We start from the raw sequence: 18124 nt of genomic DNA, 5'->3' as shown, positions 1-18124 counted from the left end.
ATTGAAGGGTTACTCCGTAGCAATGCAAATATCACGGTACAGCTATATGGACACTCAATAATTACGCTATTTTTATTGGTAAATTTACAAACATATATAATGATAAATAGACTTGAAACTTGTATCTCATTATGGTGTATGGTGAAATAAGTATAGCCAGTTATAATTGTAATGGCTTAGCTGATAATAACAAAAGAAGAACAATATTTACATGGCTCAAAGAGAAGGAATATAATATCTATTGTATACAGGAAACTCATTCAACAATTCGAGATGAAGTAGCGTGGAAAAATAATGGGGGGGGGGGGGGAATATACTTCTCTCATGGGCAAAGAAATTCAAAAGGGGTGATGATATTAATTAATAGTAATTTCGCTCCGAATGTGCAAATTGTCCAAATAGATACGCAAGGTACATGGATTATTTTAAATATGTTATTGGACCATAAACACATATGGCTCATTAACCTTTACGGACCAAATAATGATGATCCACAATTCTTTGACAATATATATAATAAATTATCAAGCCTGCAAGCAACTCAAGACAATATTATTATGGTGGGGGATTATAATACTGTTTTAAATAGCTCAATGGACCGTAAAGGAAATCACACCACAAACAATCACCCACATGCTCTTAAGGAAATTGTGAATGTCATGGATACATTAGAACTAGTAGATATATGGAGGCTTAAATATACTGATCTAGTGAGATATACATGGCGGAGACTGAATCAAGCTAGTCGTCTTGACTTCTTTCTTATCTCATTCTCGTTGGCACCAAAAGTAAAAAAAAGTGTTGATAGGGGACAGAATGTGGTCGGACCATCATATAATAGGCATATACATTACTCTTACTGAATTTCCACGTGGGCGAGGATATTGGAAATTTAATCAAAGCCTATTGGATGATAATTTATTCATAATTAGAACAAAGGAATTTATAACTGACTTTTTCCAACATAACATACAGTGGGGAAAAAAAGTATTTAGTCAGCCACCAATTGTGCAAGTTCTCCCACTTAAAAAGATGAAAGAGGCCTGTAATTTTCATCATAGGTACAAGTCAACTAGGACAGACAAAATGAGGAACAAAATCCAGAAAATCACATTGTAGGATTTTTTATGAATTTATTTGCAAATTATGGTGGAAAATAAGTATTTGGTCAATAACAAAAGTTTCTCAATACTTTGTTATATACCCTTTGTTGGCAATGACACAGGTCAAACGCTTTCTGTAAGTCTTCACAAGGTTTTCACACACTGTTGCTGGTATTTTGGCCCATTCCTCCTTGCAGATCTCCTCTAGAGCAGTGATGTTTTGGGGCTGTCGCTGGGCAACACAGACTTTCAACTCCCTCCAAAGATGTTCTATGGGGTTGAGATCTGGAGACTGGCTAGGCCACTCCAGGACCTTGAAATGCTTCGTACGAAGCCACTCCTTCGTTGCCCGGGTGGTGTGTTTGGGATCATTGTCATGCTGAAAGACCCAGCCATGTTTCATCTTCAATGCCCTTGCTGATGGAAGGAGGTTTTCACTCAAAATCTCACGATACATGGCCCCATTCATTCTTTCCTTTACACGGATCAGTCGTCCTGGTCCCTTTGCAGAAAAACAGCCCCAAAGCATGATGTTTCCACCCCCCATGCTTCACAGTAGGTATGGTGTTCTTTGGATGCAACTCAGCATTCTTTGTCCTCCAAACACGACGAGTTGAGTTTTTACCAAAAAGTTATATTTTGGTTTCATATGACATTCTCCCAATCCTCTTCTGGATCATCCAAATGCACTCTAGCAAACTTCAGACGGGCCTGGACATGTACTGGCTTAAGCAGGGGGACACGTCTCGCACTGCAGGATTTGAGTCCCTGGCGGCGTAGTGTGTTACTGATGGTAGGCTTTGTTACTTTGGTCCCAGCTCTCTGCAGGTCATTCACTAGGTCCCCCCGTGTGGTTCTGGGATTTTTGCTCACCGTTCTTGTGATCATTTTGACCCCACGGGGTGAGATCTTGCGTGGAGCCCCAGATCGAGGGAGATTATCAGTGGTCTTGTATGTCTTCCATTTCCTAATAATTGCTCCCACAGTTGATTTCTTCAAACCAAGCTGCTTACCTATTGCAGATTCAGTCTTCCCAGCCTGGTGCAGGTCTACAATTTTGTTTCTGGTGTCCTTTGACAGCTCTTTGGTCTTCGCCATAGTGGAGTTTGGAGTGTGACTGTTTGAGGTTGTGAACAGGTGTCTTTTATACTGATAACAAGTTCAAACAGGTGCCATTAATACAGGTAACAAGTGGAGGACAGAGGAGCCTCTTAAAGAAGAAGTTACAGGTCTGTGAGAGCCAGAAATCTTGCTTGTTTGTAGGTGACCAAATACTTATTTTCCACCATAATTTGCAAATAAATTCATAAAAAAATCCTACAATGTGATTTTCTGGATTTTTTTTCCTCAATTTGTCTGTCATAGTTGACGTGTACCTATGATGAAAATTACAGGCCTCTCTCATCTTTTTAAGTGGGAGAACTTGCACAATTGGTGGCTGACTAAATACTTTTTTTCCCCACTGTAGGTACAGCGAATCCCCTTATTGTATGGGACACCTTTAAATCTGCCTTTAGAGGCCATGCAATTCAGTACTCATCTCGAAAACAAAAGCAATTTAGGTCAAAAGAGTTTATACTAAGAAAGGAAATAGAAAATCTAACAGAACAGATAGATGGCAATAAAAACTGTAACATAGAGGCTCAGAATAAATTAGAGGAAAAACAAAAAGAAATGGAGAAACTTATTCAAGAAAGATCAAGTGTAATATATTATAAAAATAAAGCAAACTGGATGGAATATGGGGAAAAATGCACAAAATTCTTTTTTAATCTTCAACATAGGAATGCTACCAAAAAGAACTTAATGAAACTGGTTACAATTGACGGAGTCACCCATAATTCACCAAATGATATTTTGAAGGAAGAAACAAAGTACTTTAAGCATATGTTTTCTTTTCAGTCGCCTCCATCTCCTCTAACTGAAGCTAATTGTAGAATTTTTTTTTCTATTGATAATGTCAAATTAACAGCCACACAGAAAGACTCATGTGAAGGTGAAATTACAGAGGAGGAACTTCTGGATGCAATTAAAGACTTTAAGTCCGGGAAAACTCCAGGGTTGGATGGCATACCAGTCGAGGTATACCAAACCTTTTTTGATATACTAAGCGGACCGTTATTAGCATGTTTTAACCACTCCTATGTAAATGGTAGATTATCTGACACTCAAGAAGAAGGTCTGATCTCATTATTACTGAAACAGGATACAAGTGGAAAATATAAAGATCCAGTCCATTTACAAAATTGGAGGCCCCTTACACTTCAGTGTTGTGATGCAAAAATCCTAGCAAAATGTATAGCGCATAGAATTAAAAAGGTATTGTCGGATATTAGTCATTCTAATCAGACAGGTTTTTTACATGGAAGATACATTGGAGATAATATAAGGCAAGTATTGGAAACAATAGAATACTATGGAAAATATGGGAAACCAGGCCTGCTATTCATAGCAGACTTCGAAAAGGCATTTGATAAAGTTCGACTGGGGTTTATATATAAATGCCTGGAGCATTTCAATTTTGGAGAATCTCTTATAAAATGGGTCAAAATCATGTATAGTAACCCTAGGTGTAAAATAGTAAATAATGGCTATTTCTCAGAAAGTTTTAAACTGTCAAGAGGAGTGAAACAAGGATGTCCACTATCGGCATATCTATTTATTGTGGCCATCGAGATGTTAGCTATTAAATAATAATAATATCAGAGGATTAGAAATACAGGGCTTAAAAACAAAGGTGTCATTGTACGCTGATGATTCATGTTTTCTTTTAAATCCACAACTAGAATCCCTCCACAGCCTCATAGAGGATCTAGATACATTTTCTAACCTCTCTGGATTACAACCAAATTATGACAAATGTACTATATTACGTATTGGATCACTAAAAAATAAAAAATGTACATTACCATGTAGTTTACCAATAAAATGGTCTGATGGTGATGTGGATATACTCGGAATACATATCCCAAAGGAAATAAATGATCTCACTTCAATAAATTTTAATAGAAAGTTAGCAAAAATAGATAAGATCTTACTACCATGGAAAGGAAAATACCTGTCAATTTGTGGAAAAATCACCCTGATTAACTCTTTAGTATTATCCCAGTTTACCTATTTGCTTATGGTCTTGCCTATGCCTAGCGAACAGTTTTTTAAATTATATGAGAAAAAAATATTCAATTTTATTTGGACGGCAAGCCAGACAAAATTAAAAGAGCATATTTATATAATGAATATGAATTCGGAGGACATAAATTATTAAATATTAAAGCATTAGACCTATCACTAAAAGCTTCAGTCATACAAAAGTTATACTTAAATCTGAACTGGTTCTCAAGCAAATTAGTAAGATTGTCTCACCCAATGTTCAAGAAAGGCCTTTTTCCCTTTATTCAGATTACAACCTCTCACTTTCAGTTATTTGAAAAGGAAATAATCTCCCAAATGTCACTATTTCTAAAACAAGCCATAGAAAGTTGGTTGCAATTTCAATTTAATCCTCCAGAAACGACAGAACAAATAATGCAACAAATATTGTGGTTAAATTCAAATATACTAATTGACAAAAAACCTTTATTTTTTGACAGAATGTTTAAAAAGGTATAATCTTCGTAAATGATATCATCGGTAGGACTGGTGGAGTTATGTCGCACATGCAGCTAACAAAAACATATGGAAATGTCTGCTCTACCCAAAATTACAACCAAATAATTGCAGCCTTACCGCAAAAGTGGAAGAGGAAAGTGGAAGGGGGAGAAAGTAAGGAACTTGTCTGTCGGCCTTGCATTAAATAACATAATTGGTTAAGGAAAACTGTGATAAATAAAAAAGTATATCAGTTTCACTTAAGGACCAAAGGATTGACAGCCGTCCCATATAGATTGCAAAATAGTTGGGAAGACGTACCGATCCCATGGCATAGTGTTTATGAACTGACACGCAAAACGACACCGGATTCAAAAATTAGAATCTTTCAATTTAAATTATTATATAAAATGCTTGCTACCAATAGAATGTTATTTATATGGGGGATACAATCTTCCCAGCTCTGCAGGTTTTGCTGTGAAGAGACAGAATCATTAGATCATTTGTTTTGGTTCTGTCCATTTGTAGCTTGTTTTTGGACACAGGTCCAGGAATGGCTAAAGGATTGCAATATTTACCTGGAACTAACCTTGCAGATAGCATTACTGGGTGATCTGAAAAGTCATAGTCAATCAATCAATAATATAATAATACTTTTAGCAAAAATGTTTATTTTTAATTCACAATCTGTAGAAGCAATGAGAATAGAAAGGTTCAGAATTTTTGTAAAACATCACAGTACGGTTGAAATATATATGGCAAATAGAAATCCTATATGGATTGTGTTAAGAGATAGATGGGAGGTATTGAATAGAGTTGAAGGATGGGACTAATAACAAATAACAACAAATAATAACAAAGATAGCTAATAATGTAAGCATACTGTGTCCATAATAAGTATATAGGTTGTATGTTGGGAGCTTTTGGGAAGGAGCACAGTTAGAAAGATATGGCATATAGAAGCAAACCGGATGGACACAATGAAAATGATCGGAGAGGTTGAGAGTAGAAGAAGTTCAGGAGCAAAAAAATAATAAAATAAATATATATATATATATATATATATATATATATATATATATATATATATTTATAGAATTATTGTAAAATTAACTCTGTCCATAAGGTGTAGATAGTAAGTATAGACCGGAAGTAGAGGCCTGGGCATTGTTGTTCACTAATTTACTCCAAGTAGGGAAAGGATGGTGGGGTTGAAAAGTAATAAAGGGGAGTATATATATAAAAAATTAAAAAACATGGGGGATTGGAAGTGATGCAGACAATTACATTGATAGAATATACAATCTATCTGCAATATTAAGCTGATCCATTCCCAAAAAACAAAACAAAAAAACAAAAAAACAAACAAAAAAAAACAATGTAGTACTGAAAATAGCATAAGGTAGAACAAAAACACACAATAAATAGAAATAAGAAGAACATGAGAAAGTAAGTAAGCATACTATATACAGGGTCAGTCAGTTCCAGTACCATATTAACAATGTGCAGGAATACTGGAGTGATAGAGGTAGATATGTATAGGCGTAAGGTGACTAGGCATCAGGATATATGATAAATAGAGTAGCAGCAGCGTATATGATGATTGTATTTGAGTGGGTGTGCGTGTGTGTAGAGTCTGTATAAATGTATGTGCATATTATGTGTGTGTGAGCAAATGATGAAGTGAGTGTTTGTGTGTGTGTTTTTGGAGTGTCAGTGTGCGTGAGTGTGTAAGGCCCTGTGAGTGTCAACTCAGATAGTCCATGTAGCCATTTTGTTAGCTATTTATATATATATTGCAGTATTATGGCTTGGGGATAGAAGCTGTTCAGGAGTCTGTTGGTGTCAGACTTGATGCACCAGTACCACTTGCCATGCGGAAGCAGAGAGAACAGTCTATGGTTTGTGTGGCTGGAGTCTTTAACGATTCTCTGGGCCTTCTTTTCACGGCGCCTGATATAGAGGTCCTGGATGGCAGGGAGCTCGGTCCCAGTGATGTACTGGGCTGTCCGCACCACCGTCTGTAGCGCCATGTGATTGAGGGGGTGCTATTGCCATACCAAGCAGTAATGCAGCCAGTCAAGATGTTCTCAATGGTACAGCTGTATAACTTTTTTAGGATTTGACAGCCCATGTCAAACATTTTCAACCTCCTGAGGGGAATGTGAGAGTGTTTGTGGACCATTTTACGTCACACCAAGGAACTTGAAGCTCTTGACCGGCTCCACTGCAGCCCCGTCGATGTGGATGAAGCTTCCGACCCTGTTTCCTGTAGTCCACGATCAACTCCTTGTTCTTACTGATGTTGAGGGAGAGGTTGTTGTTCCGGCACCACACTGCCAGGTCACTGTCCTCCTCCCTATAGGCTGTCTCATCGTCGCCGGTGATGAGGCCTACCACCGTCATGTCGTCAGCAAACTTGATGATGGTGTTTGAGTCGTGCGTGGCCACGCAGTCGTGGGTGAACAGGGAGTACAGGAGGAGACTAAGCACACACCGCTGTGGGGCCCGATGATGAGGGTCAGTGGGGCGGAGGTGATATTGCCTACACTCATTACCTCCGGTCAGCCTGTCTGGAAGTTCAGGATTTAGTTGCAGAGGGAGGTGTTCAGTCCCAGGTCCCTAATCTTGGTGACGAGCTTCAAGGGATCAATGGTGTTGAACACTGAGCTGTAGTCAAGGAACAGCATACTCGCATACTGTAGGTATTCCTCTTATCTAGGTGGGTGATGGCCGTGTGGAGTGCAATTGAGATTGCGTCGTCTATGGATCTGTTGGTGTGGTATCCAAATTGGAGTGGGTCTATGGTGTCTGCGATGATGGAGTTGATGTGTGCCCATAACCAGCCTCTCAAAGCACTTCATGATTGCAGATGTGAGTGCTACAGGGTGTCATGTAAAAATCTTCCTAGCGTGAAATAGTTTGTGTTGTGATTGTGACATCATGTTGTAAACATTTTCTGTGTGGATGGCTGAACTCGTTTCTCTCACACCCCCTCGCCCTTGATTTATCTAGCTAACTAGCATAATTAGCTGTAAACTGGTCGAGATGGCTTGTTCTCAGAGGTGTGCAGTTTTAACTTGTTTGTATAGCTAGCTAACTAACTAACTAACAAACAAATATATGCACTGTCAATCGAAAACATAGCGCCCAAGTCTTTGCAATCGCAAAAAATCGCTCCTCACATTAACCCTCAGCACTTTGACGCGCGATTCCGGGTATCTATATACTGACCTGATACCTCAACAAGCTTCTGATTGGTCAGAGTCAATACTCCTGGCCACCATTGATTGGTAGACGTGTAAAGCAAATGCGCGTGCCCACAGAACTGTTTTTTGAGGTCGAGGGAGTGTGAGAGTGAAATATCCGCACGAGCTCAGCCATCCACATAAAGAGATACGTGTGCAATTATTATAGCTGGGAACATTTTCACATGGCAGTAGTCATTGTCGCATGAAGCCTTATAGTTCTTGGGAACAGGAATGATGGTGGTCATCTTAAAACATGTGGGGATTATAGACTAGGACAAGGACAGGTTGAAAATAACCGTGAATATGCCTGCCAGCTGCCAGCTCTGAGTACGCATCCTGGTATAAGTCGGACCCCGCGGCCTTGCGGGGGTTGACCTGATTAAAGACCTTACTCACGTCGACCTCGGAACGCGAGATTACCGAGTCCTCTGGGTCGTTTTTTTCCTTAAACACTCCATATGAATTATGCCACTTTCATTACTTGATGAATTATTGCTTAGGCGGGGGAAAAATGGGCCTGAGTGGTCTCTGATTACAGGTTGTTAGTTCTTCCAAAGTAAGATGGTCAAGTGGATCCCTTTGATCCTGTAAATTCACCCAACTGATATTCCTTCTGAAAGGATCCATGCAATGTATGCCAAATACAACCTCTAATACAACCTTTAGCTATATTTTGCTCATGCTGTATCTATCACAAAGCCCAGATAGAGCCAACACCAGCCAGTATCACTAAGATCAGCATTTCCCAGATCTATTATTGATGTGGTGCATTAATGATTCAAATATTCTGTTCATATTGTCTTATGTAATTAGGGTGGAATGCTTGTTAATGTTCATAAAAGGTAATAGGTGCAAAATATTCAGTTTTCCCAAAGGTTCATAACATTTGTGTTCATGATGCATGAGGCTGGCCTAATCTTTCCAATTTGTTATTGAACTCTATGACTATTTCAGATTGATGTTAAACTTTTTTTAAAGATGCTTCTAACTGCCACTGTCAATCAATGTACCGGTATTGACAGAGAATAACGAGTGGCCAATCTGTCATTAACACGCTTTTTTCTCCACCCCCACTTCCTCCCCTTCTCTCTGCCTCCATCAATTCCCTCCTTTCCCTCATTTTTCTTCATCGCCTATTTTTATTTCTGGTACTTCATCTCACCTCTCCTCACCTCACCAATCTCATAAATTCTACCTCCACTAAATCTTTATATCTCCCTCCCTCTTTCAACTCTTCCTATCATCCTCCCACCCCTCTTCTCTTCCTCCCCCCTCCCCTCCATCTTCCCTCCCTTTCCACCTCCCCTCCAGACGTTGAACTCGGTCACACCTCACCTGGACATGGAGGAGTGCAGCATCGCCCTGCTCCCCAGGAACCGGGAGAAGAACCGCAGCATGGACGTGCTGCCGCCCGACCGCGCCCTGGCTTTCCTGGTCACCACTGAGGGCGAGAGCAACAACTACATCAATGCGGCACTCACTGACAGCTTCCACCAGCCCGGCACCTTCATCGTCACCCCTCACCCGCTCCCCGCTACCACCGCTGACTTCTGGAGGTTGGTGTTTGACTACGGCTGCACCTCGGTGGTCATGCTCAACCAGCTCAACCAGTCCAACTCTGCCTGGGTGAGCTATATATATATATATATATATCAATATTTATGTATATTAAGATATACTGTATGCATTACATTTTTACATTTTAGTCATTTAGCGGACGCTCTTATCCAGAGCGACTTACAGTTAGTGAGTGCATACAACGGCGGTTGGAACCAAAGATCTCCAATTTGGACTCCAGACCAAAGGACAAATGTCGACCGGTCTAATGTCCATTGCTCGTGCTCCTTGGCCAACCAAGTCTCCTTATTATTGGTGTCCTTTAGTAGTGGTTTCTTTTTTAGCAATTCGACCATGAAGGCATGATTCACACAGTCTCCTCTTAACAGTTGATGTTGAGTTGTGTCTGTGACTTGAACTCTGTGAAGCATTTATTTGGGCTGCAATTTCTGAGGTTGGTAACTCTAATGAATTTTGACTGGTACTCTATATAATGTGTTCTCTTCTATTCTACTGTATCTTAGTCTATGCCACTTCGACATTGCTCGTCCATATATTTTTATATTCTTAATTCCATTCCTTTACTTTAGATTTGTGTGTATTGTGTGTATTGTTGTGGAATTGTTAGATATTACTTGTTAGATATTTACATTTACATTTTAGTCATTTAGCAGACGCTCTTATCCAGAGCGACTTACAGTTAGTGCATACATTTTTTTTATTTTTTTATACCCCCCGTGGGAATCGAAGCTCTACGAACTGAGCTACATCCCCTGCCGGCCATTCCCTCCCCTACCCTAGACGACGCTGGGCCAATTGTGCGCCGCCCCATGGGTCTCCCGGTCGCGGCCGGCTACGACAGAGCCTGGATTCGAGCCAGGATCTCTAGTGGCACAGCTAGCACTGCGATGCAGTGCCTTAGACCACTGCGCCACTCGGGAGTAATTACTGCACTGTTTGAGCTAGAAACACAAGCATTTCGCTACACCCTCAATAACATCTGCTAAACATGTGTATGTGACTAATAACATTTGATATGAATCCGCATTTCACTTTTCACAATGAAAATTGCTGCAGATCTGAATCTAGTTCTGATTCTACTGGCAGTGTCTGGGATGCTGTATCTTAGCTCAACTCTTGCTCCTGTGGCAATAGTGCTGATAGCGGAAGACTTAACCAGTCAGAGCCATGCTGCTCTGCCATCACTTAGTCTCTGTATGAGTGTTTGTGCTTTTGACCACATTGATCTTCTGGAGTCAGTAACACTCCTCGCTTAATTTCGGTCTCTAGAGAAACAGCTATATTTACATTTTACATTTTAGTCATTTAGCAGAAGCTCTTATCCAGAGCAACTTACAGTTAGTGAGTGCATACATATTTACATTTTTTGTCATACTAGCCCCCCGTGGGAATCGAACCCACAACCCTGGCGTTGCAAACGCCACGCTCTACCAACTGAGCTACACGGGCCTATATCACTTTTAGTCCTACCCCTAAGCTATAACTCAAGGTTTCTCTCTGCCTGACTGCCTATTAATGCATTATAAGACACTTGTCACAGGGCATTACCCCGTCCCCCTCTGCTCCTGTCTCATCTCCTTAATACCGGCCCACCTCTCTCTCTCTCTCTCTCTCTCTCTCTCTCTCTCTCTCTCTCTCTCTCTCTCTCTCTCTCTGTCTCTCTCTCTCTCTCTCTCTCTCTCTCTCTCTCTCTCTCTCTCTCTCTCTCTCTCTCTCTCTCTCTCTCTCTCTCCACTCTGTTTCATCATTATGTGAGAGGTCTGCTAGTTTTTGTTACCTGTTCCAATCATATGGCATTGGAACACTTTTGGAGTCGTCACAGGGTGGTTTTGGGGGTGAGTTGATTAGACTCTGATGTTTCCCTTTTGGAATCTTGACAGTGATCCAAATGAACTATTTTCTCATTCTCCTCTTTTCACTCTACCCTCTCTCCCTGTCTCTCTCTCTCCCCTCCTCTCTCTCTCACTAGCCCTGTGACCAGTACTGGCCAGAGCCTGGTCTACAGCAGTATGGGCCCATGGAGGTTGAGTTCCTGTCCATGTCAGCTGACGACGACATCATCACTCGTCTATTCCGTGTCAAAAACGTGACAAGGGTGAGTCACTAAGAGCATTTATACACCCATGCTTGCGCGCACACACACACACACACACACACACACACACACACACACACACACACACACACACACACACACACACACACACACACACACACACACACACACACACACACACAAGATCCTCCCGTGTAGTTCTGGGCTGATTCCTCACCGTTCTCATGATCATTGCAAATCCACGAGGTGAGATCTTGCATGGAGTCCCAGGCCGAGGGAGATTGACAGTTATTTTGTGTTTCTTCCATTTGCGAATAATCGCACCAACTGTTGTCACCTTCTCACCAAGCTGCTTGGCGATGGTCTTGTAGCCCATTCCAGCCTTGTGTAGGTCTACAATCTTGTCCCTGACATCCTTGGAGAGCTCTTTGGTCTTGGCCATGGTGGAGAGTTTGGAATGTGATTGATTGATTGCTTCTGTGGACAGGTCTCTTTTATACAGGTAACAAGCTGAGATTAGGAGCACTACCTTTAAGAGTGTGCTCCTAATCTCAGCTCGTTACCTGTATAAAAGACTCCTGGGAGCCAGAAATCTTTCTGATTGAGAGGGGGTCAAATACTTATTTCCCTCATTAAAATGCAAATCAATTTATAACATTTTTGACATGCGTTTCTCTGGATTTTTTTGTTGTTATTCTGTCTCTCACTGTTCAAATAAACCTACCATTAAAATTATAGACTGATAATTTCTTTGTCAGTGGGCAAATGTACAAAATCAGCAGGGGATCAAATAATTGTTTCCCTCACTGTATGTGTGCGTGTGTGTGCGTATCCATATGTGCCGTCGTGTGTGTGTCTTAATTATCTCTTTCTGTCTGTCTGAACGGTAGAAAGAACAAAGTTTGTGTACAATACTGTACTGTGTGTGGGTGTGTGAATGAGAAGGTGTGTTGCATCACCGTCAACCAGACTGGCACCTCCATGCGAGGCCTGTCCCTGCTGGCAGGCTGTGTGACAGGAGGTGCCCAGAACCACCCTCATAGAGTGGCATCCTCCTTCCCCCAATCTAACCCTCCTGTCATCCCTCCTCACCTACACTACCTTTACATTTACAATTTTAGTCATTTAGCAGACGCTCTAATCCAGAGCGATTTACAGTTAGTGAGTGCATATATTTTCATACTACCTCTCTATACCTCTCTCCTCCACACTGCACTGTCAAATAGCACCTCACACAACCCGACAGGATGCAACCCACAGATAGCAGAGTGTGGGGAAATGGTGTGTTTGTCTGCGTGAAATGAGGGTGTGTGCGTGTGTGTGTGTGTGTGTGTAAGAGAGAAATAGGTCCATAGAGCATCTGAAAATCCCACTTCCATGATTGTAACTTCTCCTTGCATCCTATTTGTTTGTGTTAGTCCAATCTGCATGACTTACAGTGCATCCCTAGCTCCTTAAGTGTAGGACTGAAGGCTGTTACAGCTGTCACATGTGCCCCTGCAGCAGCAGAGTGATATTACAGCAGGCTATAGCTCTGAGCACACAGGGACATCTCCCTTTCACACCCCAGTTCCCAGTTTCACCAGCAGGACTAGAAATCCCACACACACTTATGGACACACATGAACGCGCACAAGCAGGCAGGAACTCATGTGCACACACACACACACACACACACACACACACACACACGGTGTAGTCAGGTCTCATGAGCTTCATGTTTTCTTTCTGTCCCTAGCTCCAGGAGGGCCAGCTGGTGGTGTGTCAGTTCCAGTTCCTGCGCTGGTCAGCCTACCGCGACGTGCCCGACTCCAAGAAGGCCTTCCTCAGCCTACTGGCTCACGTACACAAGTGGCAGAGGGAGTGTGGAGATGGCCGCACCATTGTCCACTGCCTGTGAGTATTCCTGGCTTTTTTATGGCGGTTTTGGAGCAGTGACTTCTTCCCTGCTGAGCGGCATTTCAGGTTGTCGATATAGGACTTGTTTTACTGTGGATATAGATACTTTTGTACCTGTTTCCTCCAGCATCTTCACAAGGTCCTTTGCTGTTGTTCTGGGATTGATTTGCACTTTTCGCACCAAAATACGTTCATCTCTATGAGCCAGAACGCGTCTCCTTCCTGAGCGGAATGACGGCTGCGTGGTCCCATGGTGTTTATATTTGCGTACTATTGTTTGTACGGATGAACGTGGTACCTTCAGGCGTTTGGAAATTGCTCCCAAGGATGAACCAGTTCTTGTGGAGGTCTACACATTTTTTTTCTGAGGTCTTGGCTGATTTCTTTTGATTTTCCCATGAGGCACTGAGTTTGAAGGTAGGCCTTGAGATACATCCACAGGTACACCTCCAATTGACTCAAATGATGTCAATTAGCCTATCAGAAGCTTCTAAAGCCATGACATAATGTTCTGGCATTTTTCAAGCTGTTTAAAGGCACAGTCAACTTATTGTATGTAAACTTCTGACCCATTGGAATTGTGATACAGTGAATTATAAGTGAAATAATCTGTCTGTAAACAATTGTTGGAAAAATTACTTGTGTCATGCACAAAGTAGATGTCCTAACTGACTTGCCAAAACGATAGTTTGTTAACAAGACATTTGTGGAGTGGTTGAAAAACTAGTTTTAATGACTCCAACCTAAGTGTATGTAAACTTCCGACTTCAACTGTATACACCTGTTCTGAAAGGCCCCAGAGTCTGCAACACTACTAAGCAAGGGGCACCACCAAGCAAGCAGCACCATGAAGACCAAGGAGCTCAGCAAACAGGTCAGGGACAAAGTTGTGGAGAAGTACAGATCAGGGTTGGGTTATAAAAAAATATCAGAAACTTTGAACATCCCACGGAGCACCATTTAAAATCCATTATTAAAAAATTGAAAGAATATGGCACCACAACAAACCTGCCAAGAGAGGGCTTCCCACCAAAACACACGGACCAGGCAAGGAGGGCATTAATCAGAGAGGCAACAAAGAGACCAAAGATAACCCTGAAGGAGCGGAGATTGGAGTATCTGTCCATAGGACCACTTTAAGCCGTACACTCCACAGAGCTGGGCTTTACGGAAGAGTGGCCAGAAAAAAGCCATTGCTTAAAGATAAAAATAAGCAAACACGTTTGGTGTTCGCCAAAAAGCATTAGGGAGACTCCACAAACATATGGAAGATGGTACTCTGGTCAGATGAGACTATAATTGAGCTTTTTACCCATCAAGGAAAACGCTATGTCTGGCGCAAACCCAACACCTCTCATCACCCCGAGAACACCATCCTCACAGTGAAGCATGGTGGAGGCAGCATCATACTGTGGGGATGTTTTTCATCAGCAGGGACTGGGAAATTGGTCAGAATTGAAGGAATGATGGATGGCGCTAAATACAGGGAAATTCTTGAGGGAAACCTGTTTCAGTCTTCCAGAGATTTGAGACTGGGACTGAGGTTCACCTTCCAGCAGGACAATGACCCTAAGCATACTGATAAAGCAACACTCAAGTGTTTTAAGGGGAAACATTTAAATGTCTTGGAATGGCCTAGTCAAAGCCCATACCTCAATACAATTGAGAATCTGTGGTATGACTTAGATTGCTGTACACCAACGGAACCCATCCAACTTGAAGGAGCTGGAGCAGTTTTGCCTTGAATTATGGGAAAAAATCCCAGTGTCTAGATGTGCCAAGCTTATAGATACATACCCCAAGAGACTTGCAGCTGTAATTGCTGCAGAAGGTGGCTCTACAAAGTATTGACTTTGGGGGGGTGAATAGTTATGCACTCTCAAGTTCTTTTTTTTGGTCTCATTTCTTGTTTGTTTCACAATAAAAAATATGGTGCATCTGCAAAGTGGTAGGCATGTTGTGTAAATAATATGATACAAACCCCCCTAAAAATTCATTTTAATTCCAGGTTGTAAGGCAACAAAATAGGAAAAATGCCAAGGGGGGTGAATACTTAGCTTAGTTCATCACAGACTGATTGGCCTTCACCTAATCAAACACCAGCAAACAACATAGCTAACACCCAATCAGAGACAGTGAAGTAGGCATTACCTGTGATAAACACCTTGTTCAGGTGTAAGAGGTGGTTTGAGCAGTAAGCATGACACAACATGGCTTCTTGGCTGCACTGCACTGTACTCTCCTCCTCTCATAAGAACTCAGCTCAGGACCTGACTGAATATAGAGCTATGGAGCATTCTGCACATTGCTGAACCACGACACGTGCACCTCCGCCACCACAGTCCAAAAACACATCACTCAGTGCTGTCACACAGCGTTACCCACGACAACCGGAAAAGAGATTATGGGGATGAAATCAATTATGGCTTAATACAGAATGCGCCGGCTCTCATGACAGTAAATTCCAGGCTGCCAAACTGCTGACGCCGATTGATTACCTTAATATTGCCCGTATTGGCGGCTGTGGCGACTGGGCGCCTGCCTTCCCAGGGTGCATTTCAGGAATGAGGATGTGGCCTCGCCTCCGTTGTTTATTGATGTTGCTTTAGCTTATGATGATAACCCAGACCGTCTAGCACCATGAAATGCCACACACAACATGCTTACTTCTCAATTTGTTCTCCCTTGTGATATTTCTTATCCCGTTCCTTTTATGTTATGTTAGGTGTTGTCGCTCTGATTCAGACTTTTTCGAGCGAGCAAGCAGTGTACACTAAAGCAGCATTATCAGATTGCACATGTTCAGTGCTGCTCATTCTATTTGTTCTCTATTCCCACTGAAACACATTAAGACTTGGATCAGCTGTGTATGATGCACCGGCTCCTCCGTCAGCCACAATGCGTTTTGTGGCCGGCTTGAGGCGCAAAACTGCCGCACCTCCTCTGCCATTTCACCAGCCATTATCATCGGCAGCTCTATGATGAGAAACATCAAGGTTCCTGGGGAAAAACCCTTTTCTATCCTGGAGCACGAATACGGGACATTACTAGACTGTTTCCTACCATTCTACAACATCTGCCGGGGGCTGACAATCTCGTAGTCCATGTGGGGTCAAACGACATTAGGAGGGCTAGCATGGAACTGCTTAAACTGGATTTTAAAGAACTGATTCAAGCTCTGAAAGAGTCAGATTATCTCAGGCCCTGTACAATCGCTGGGCCACGGCAGCGAACGATTCAGCAGGCTACTGGCATAACAGATCTAGCTAAAAGACTACTGTAGCTCTGTTGGCATAACTTTTATAGATAACTTCGACACCTTTTGGAAACAGAAGATGCCCTACAGGAATGACAGAGTCCACCCAAATCTTCTTGGTGCCTGGACCCTGTCCTCACATTTCAAGGCCGCGTTGAGACAATGACTTATCAGTGACCCAAGCCCTGCTCAGATAATCCCTACCATTGTGTTGCTGAGCTGTCTTAGTGCTGCAGCAAATGTACATTTTCCCAGAGGTGTTGGCATTCATAATGTAAGTAACCTAATTTATGTTCCTCCAAATGCCTCTGTCAAAACAACAGCTATTCTCAGCAGAAAGCATGAACCTATGAACCTGAGTTATACTGTTAGCACTGAGACGTTTTGCCCTAGTAAGAAGCCCACTGTGAGCAGTTCACCCTGCACTATCAGCTCAAATATACATAATACTGTCATTAGTGTCATGTGTTTTTGCTAGCAACAAAAAGCATTCATATATTGGCTACATTCCTTTGATGATACAGTTGTAGCAATATATGGTTATAACATCTACAGAAGAGACAGGAATGCCAACGGAGAAGTCGCTCTGGATAAGAGCGTCTGCTAAATGATGTAAATGTAAATGTCTACCTCTGATAAGCCTCCCAGTAAAGCAATAAAAACAATCAAGAATCCCTGAAAAACGCTACAAATAGCCTACATTAACACATGTAGCCTAAGAAACAAGGTTCATGAATTCGATAACTTGCTAGCAACAGAAAGCATTCATATACTGGCTACTGCTGAAACTAATTTAGATAATTCCTTTGATGATACAGTTGTAGCAATATATGGTTATAATATCTACAGAAGAGACAGGAATGCCAACGGAGAAGTCGCTCTGGATAAGAGCGTCTGCTAAATGATGTAAATGTAATGTCTACCTCTGATAAGCCTCCCAGTAAAGCAATAAAAACAATCAAGAATCCCTGAAAAACGCTACAAATAGCCTACATTAACACATGTAGCCTAAGAAACAAGGTTCATGAATTCGATAACTTGCTAGCAACAGAAAGCATTCATATACTGGCTACTGCTGAAACTAATTTAGATAATTCCTTTGATGATACAGTTGTAGCAATATATGGTTATAACATCTACAGAAGAGACAGGAATGCCAACGGAGAAGGTATTGCTGTTTATATTCAGAGTAATGTTCCTGTAAAGCTTAGAGAGCTCATGTCAAATGCTGTTGAAGTAATATGGCTACAGATTCACCTGCCTCACCTAAAGCCTATTCTTGTGGGAGGTTTCTATAAACCACCAAGTGCTAACAGTCAGTATCTGGATAACATGTGTGAAATGCTTGATAATGTATGTGATATCAATAGAGACGTATACTTTCAGAATATTG

The 18124-nt window shown here is 41.6% G+C and overlaps 1 protein-coding gene across 5 annotated transcripts in view; it reads left to right on the top strand.

Annotated features, from left to right (window-relative positions):
- The window catches only part of LOC121585925 (receptor-type tyrosine-protein phosphatase U), a 362429-nt gene that overhangs the window by 331935 nt on the left and 12370 nt on the right, over positions 1 to 18124 (top strand). For all 5 annotated transcript variants that reach the window (XM_041902265.2, XM_041902267.2, XM_041902266.2 and 2 more), the window contains 3 exons: positions 9254 to 9568; positions 11490 to 11615; positions 13315 to 13472. In XM_041902265.2, coding sequence (XP_041758199.2) covers positions 9254 to 9568; positions 11490 to 11615; positions 13315 to 13472 — 599 coding nt within the window. The remainder of the gene's footprint in view (positions 1 to 9253; positions 9569 to 11489; positions 11616 to 13314; positions 13473 to 18124) is intronic.

The sequence above is a fragment of the Coregonus clupeaformis genome, chromosome 17 (assembly GCF_020615455.1).
Source record: "Coregonus clupeaformis isolate EN_2021a chromosome 17, ASM2061545v1, whole genome shotgun sequence".
NCBI classification, from domain to species: Eukaryota; Metazoa; Chordata; class Actinopteri; order Salmoniformes; family Salmonidae; genus Coregonus; species Coregonus clupeaformis.
Note: the sequence above shows the minus strand (reverse complement) of the source record. Positions and strands in the feature narration are given on the sequence as shown.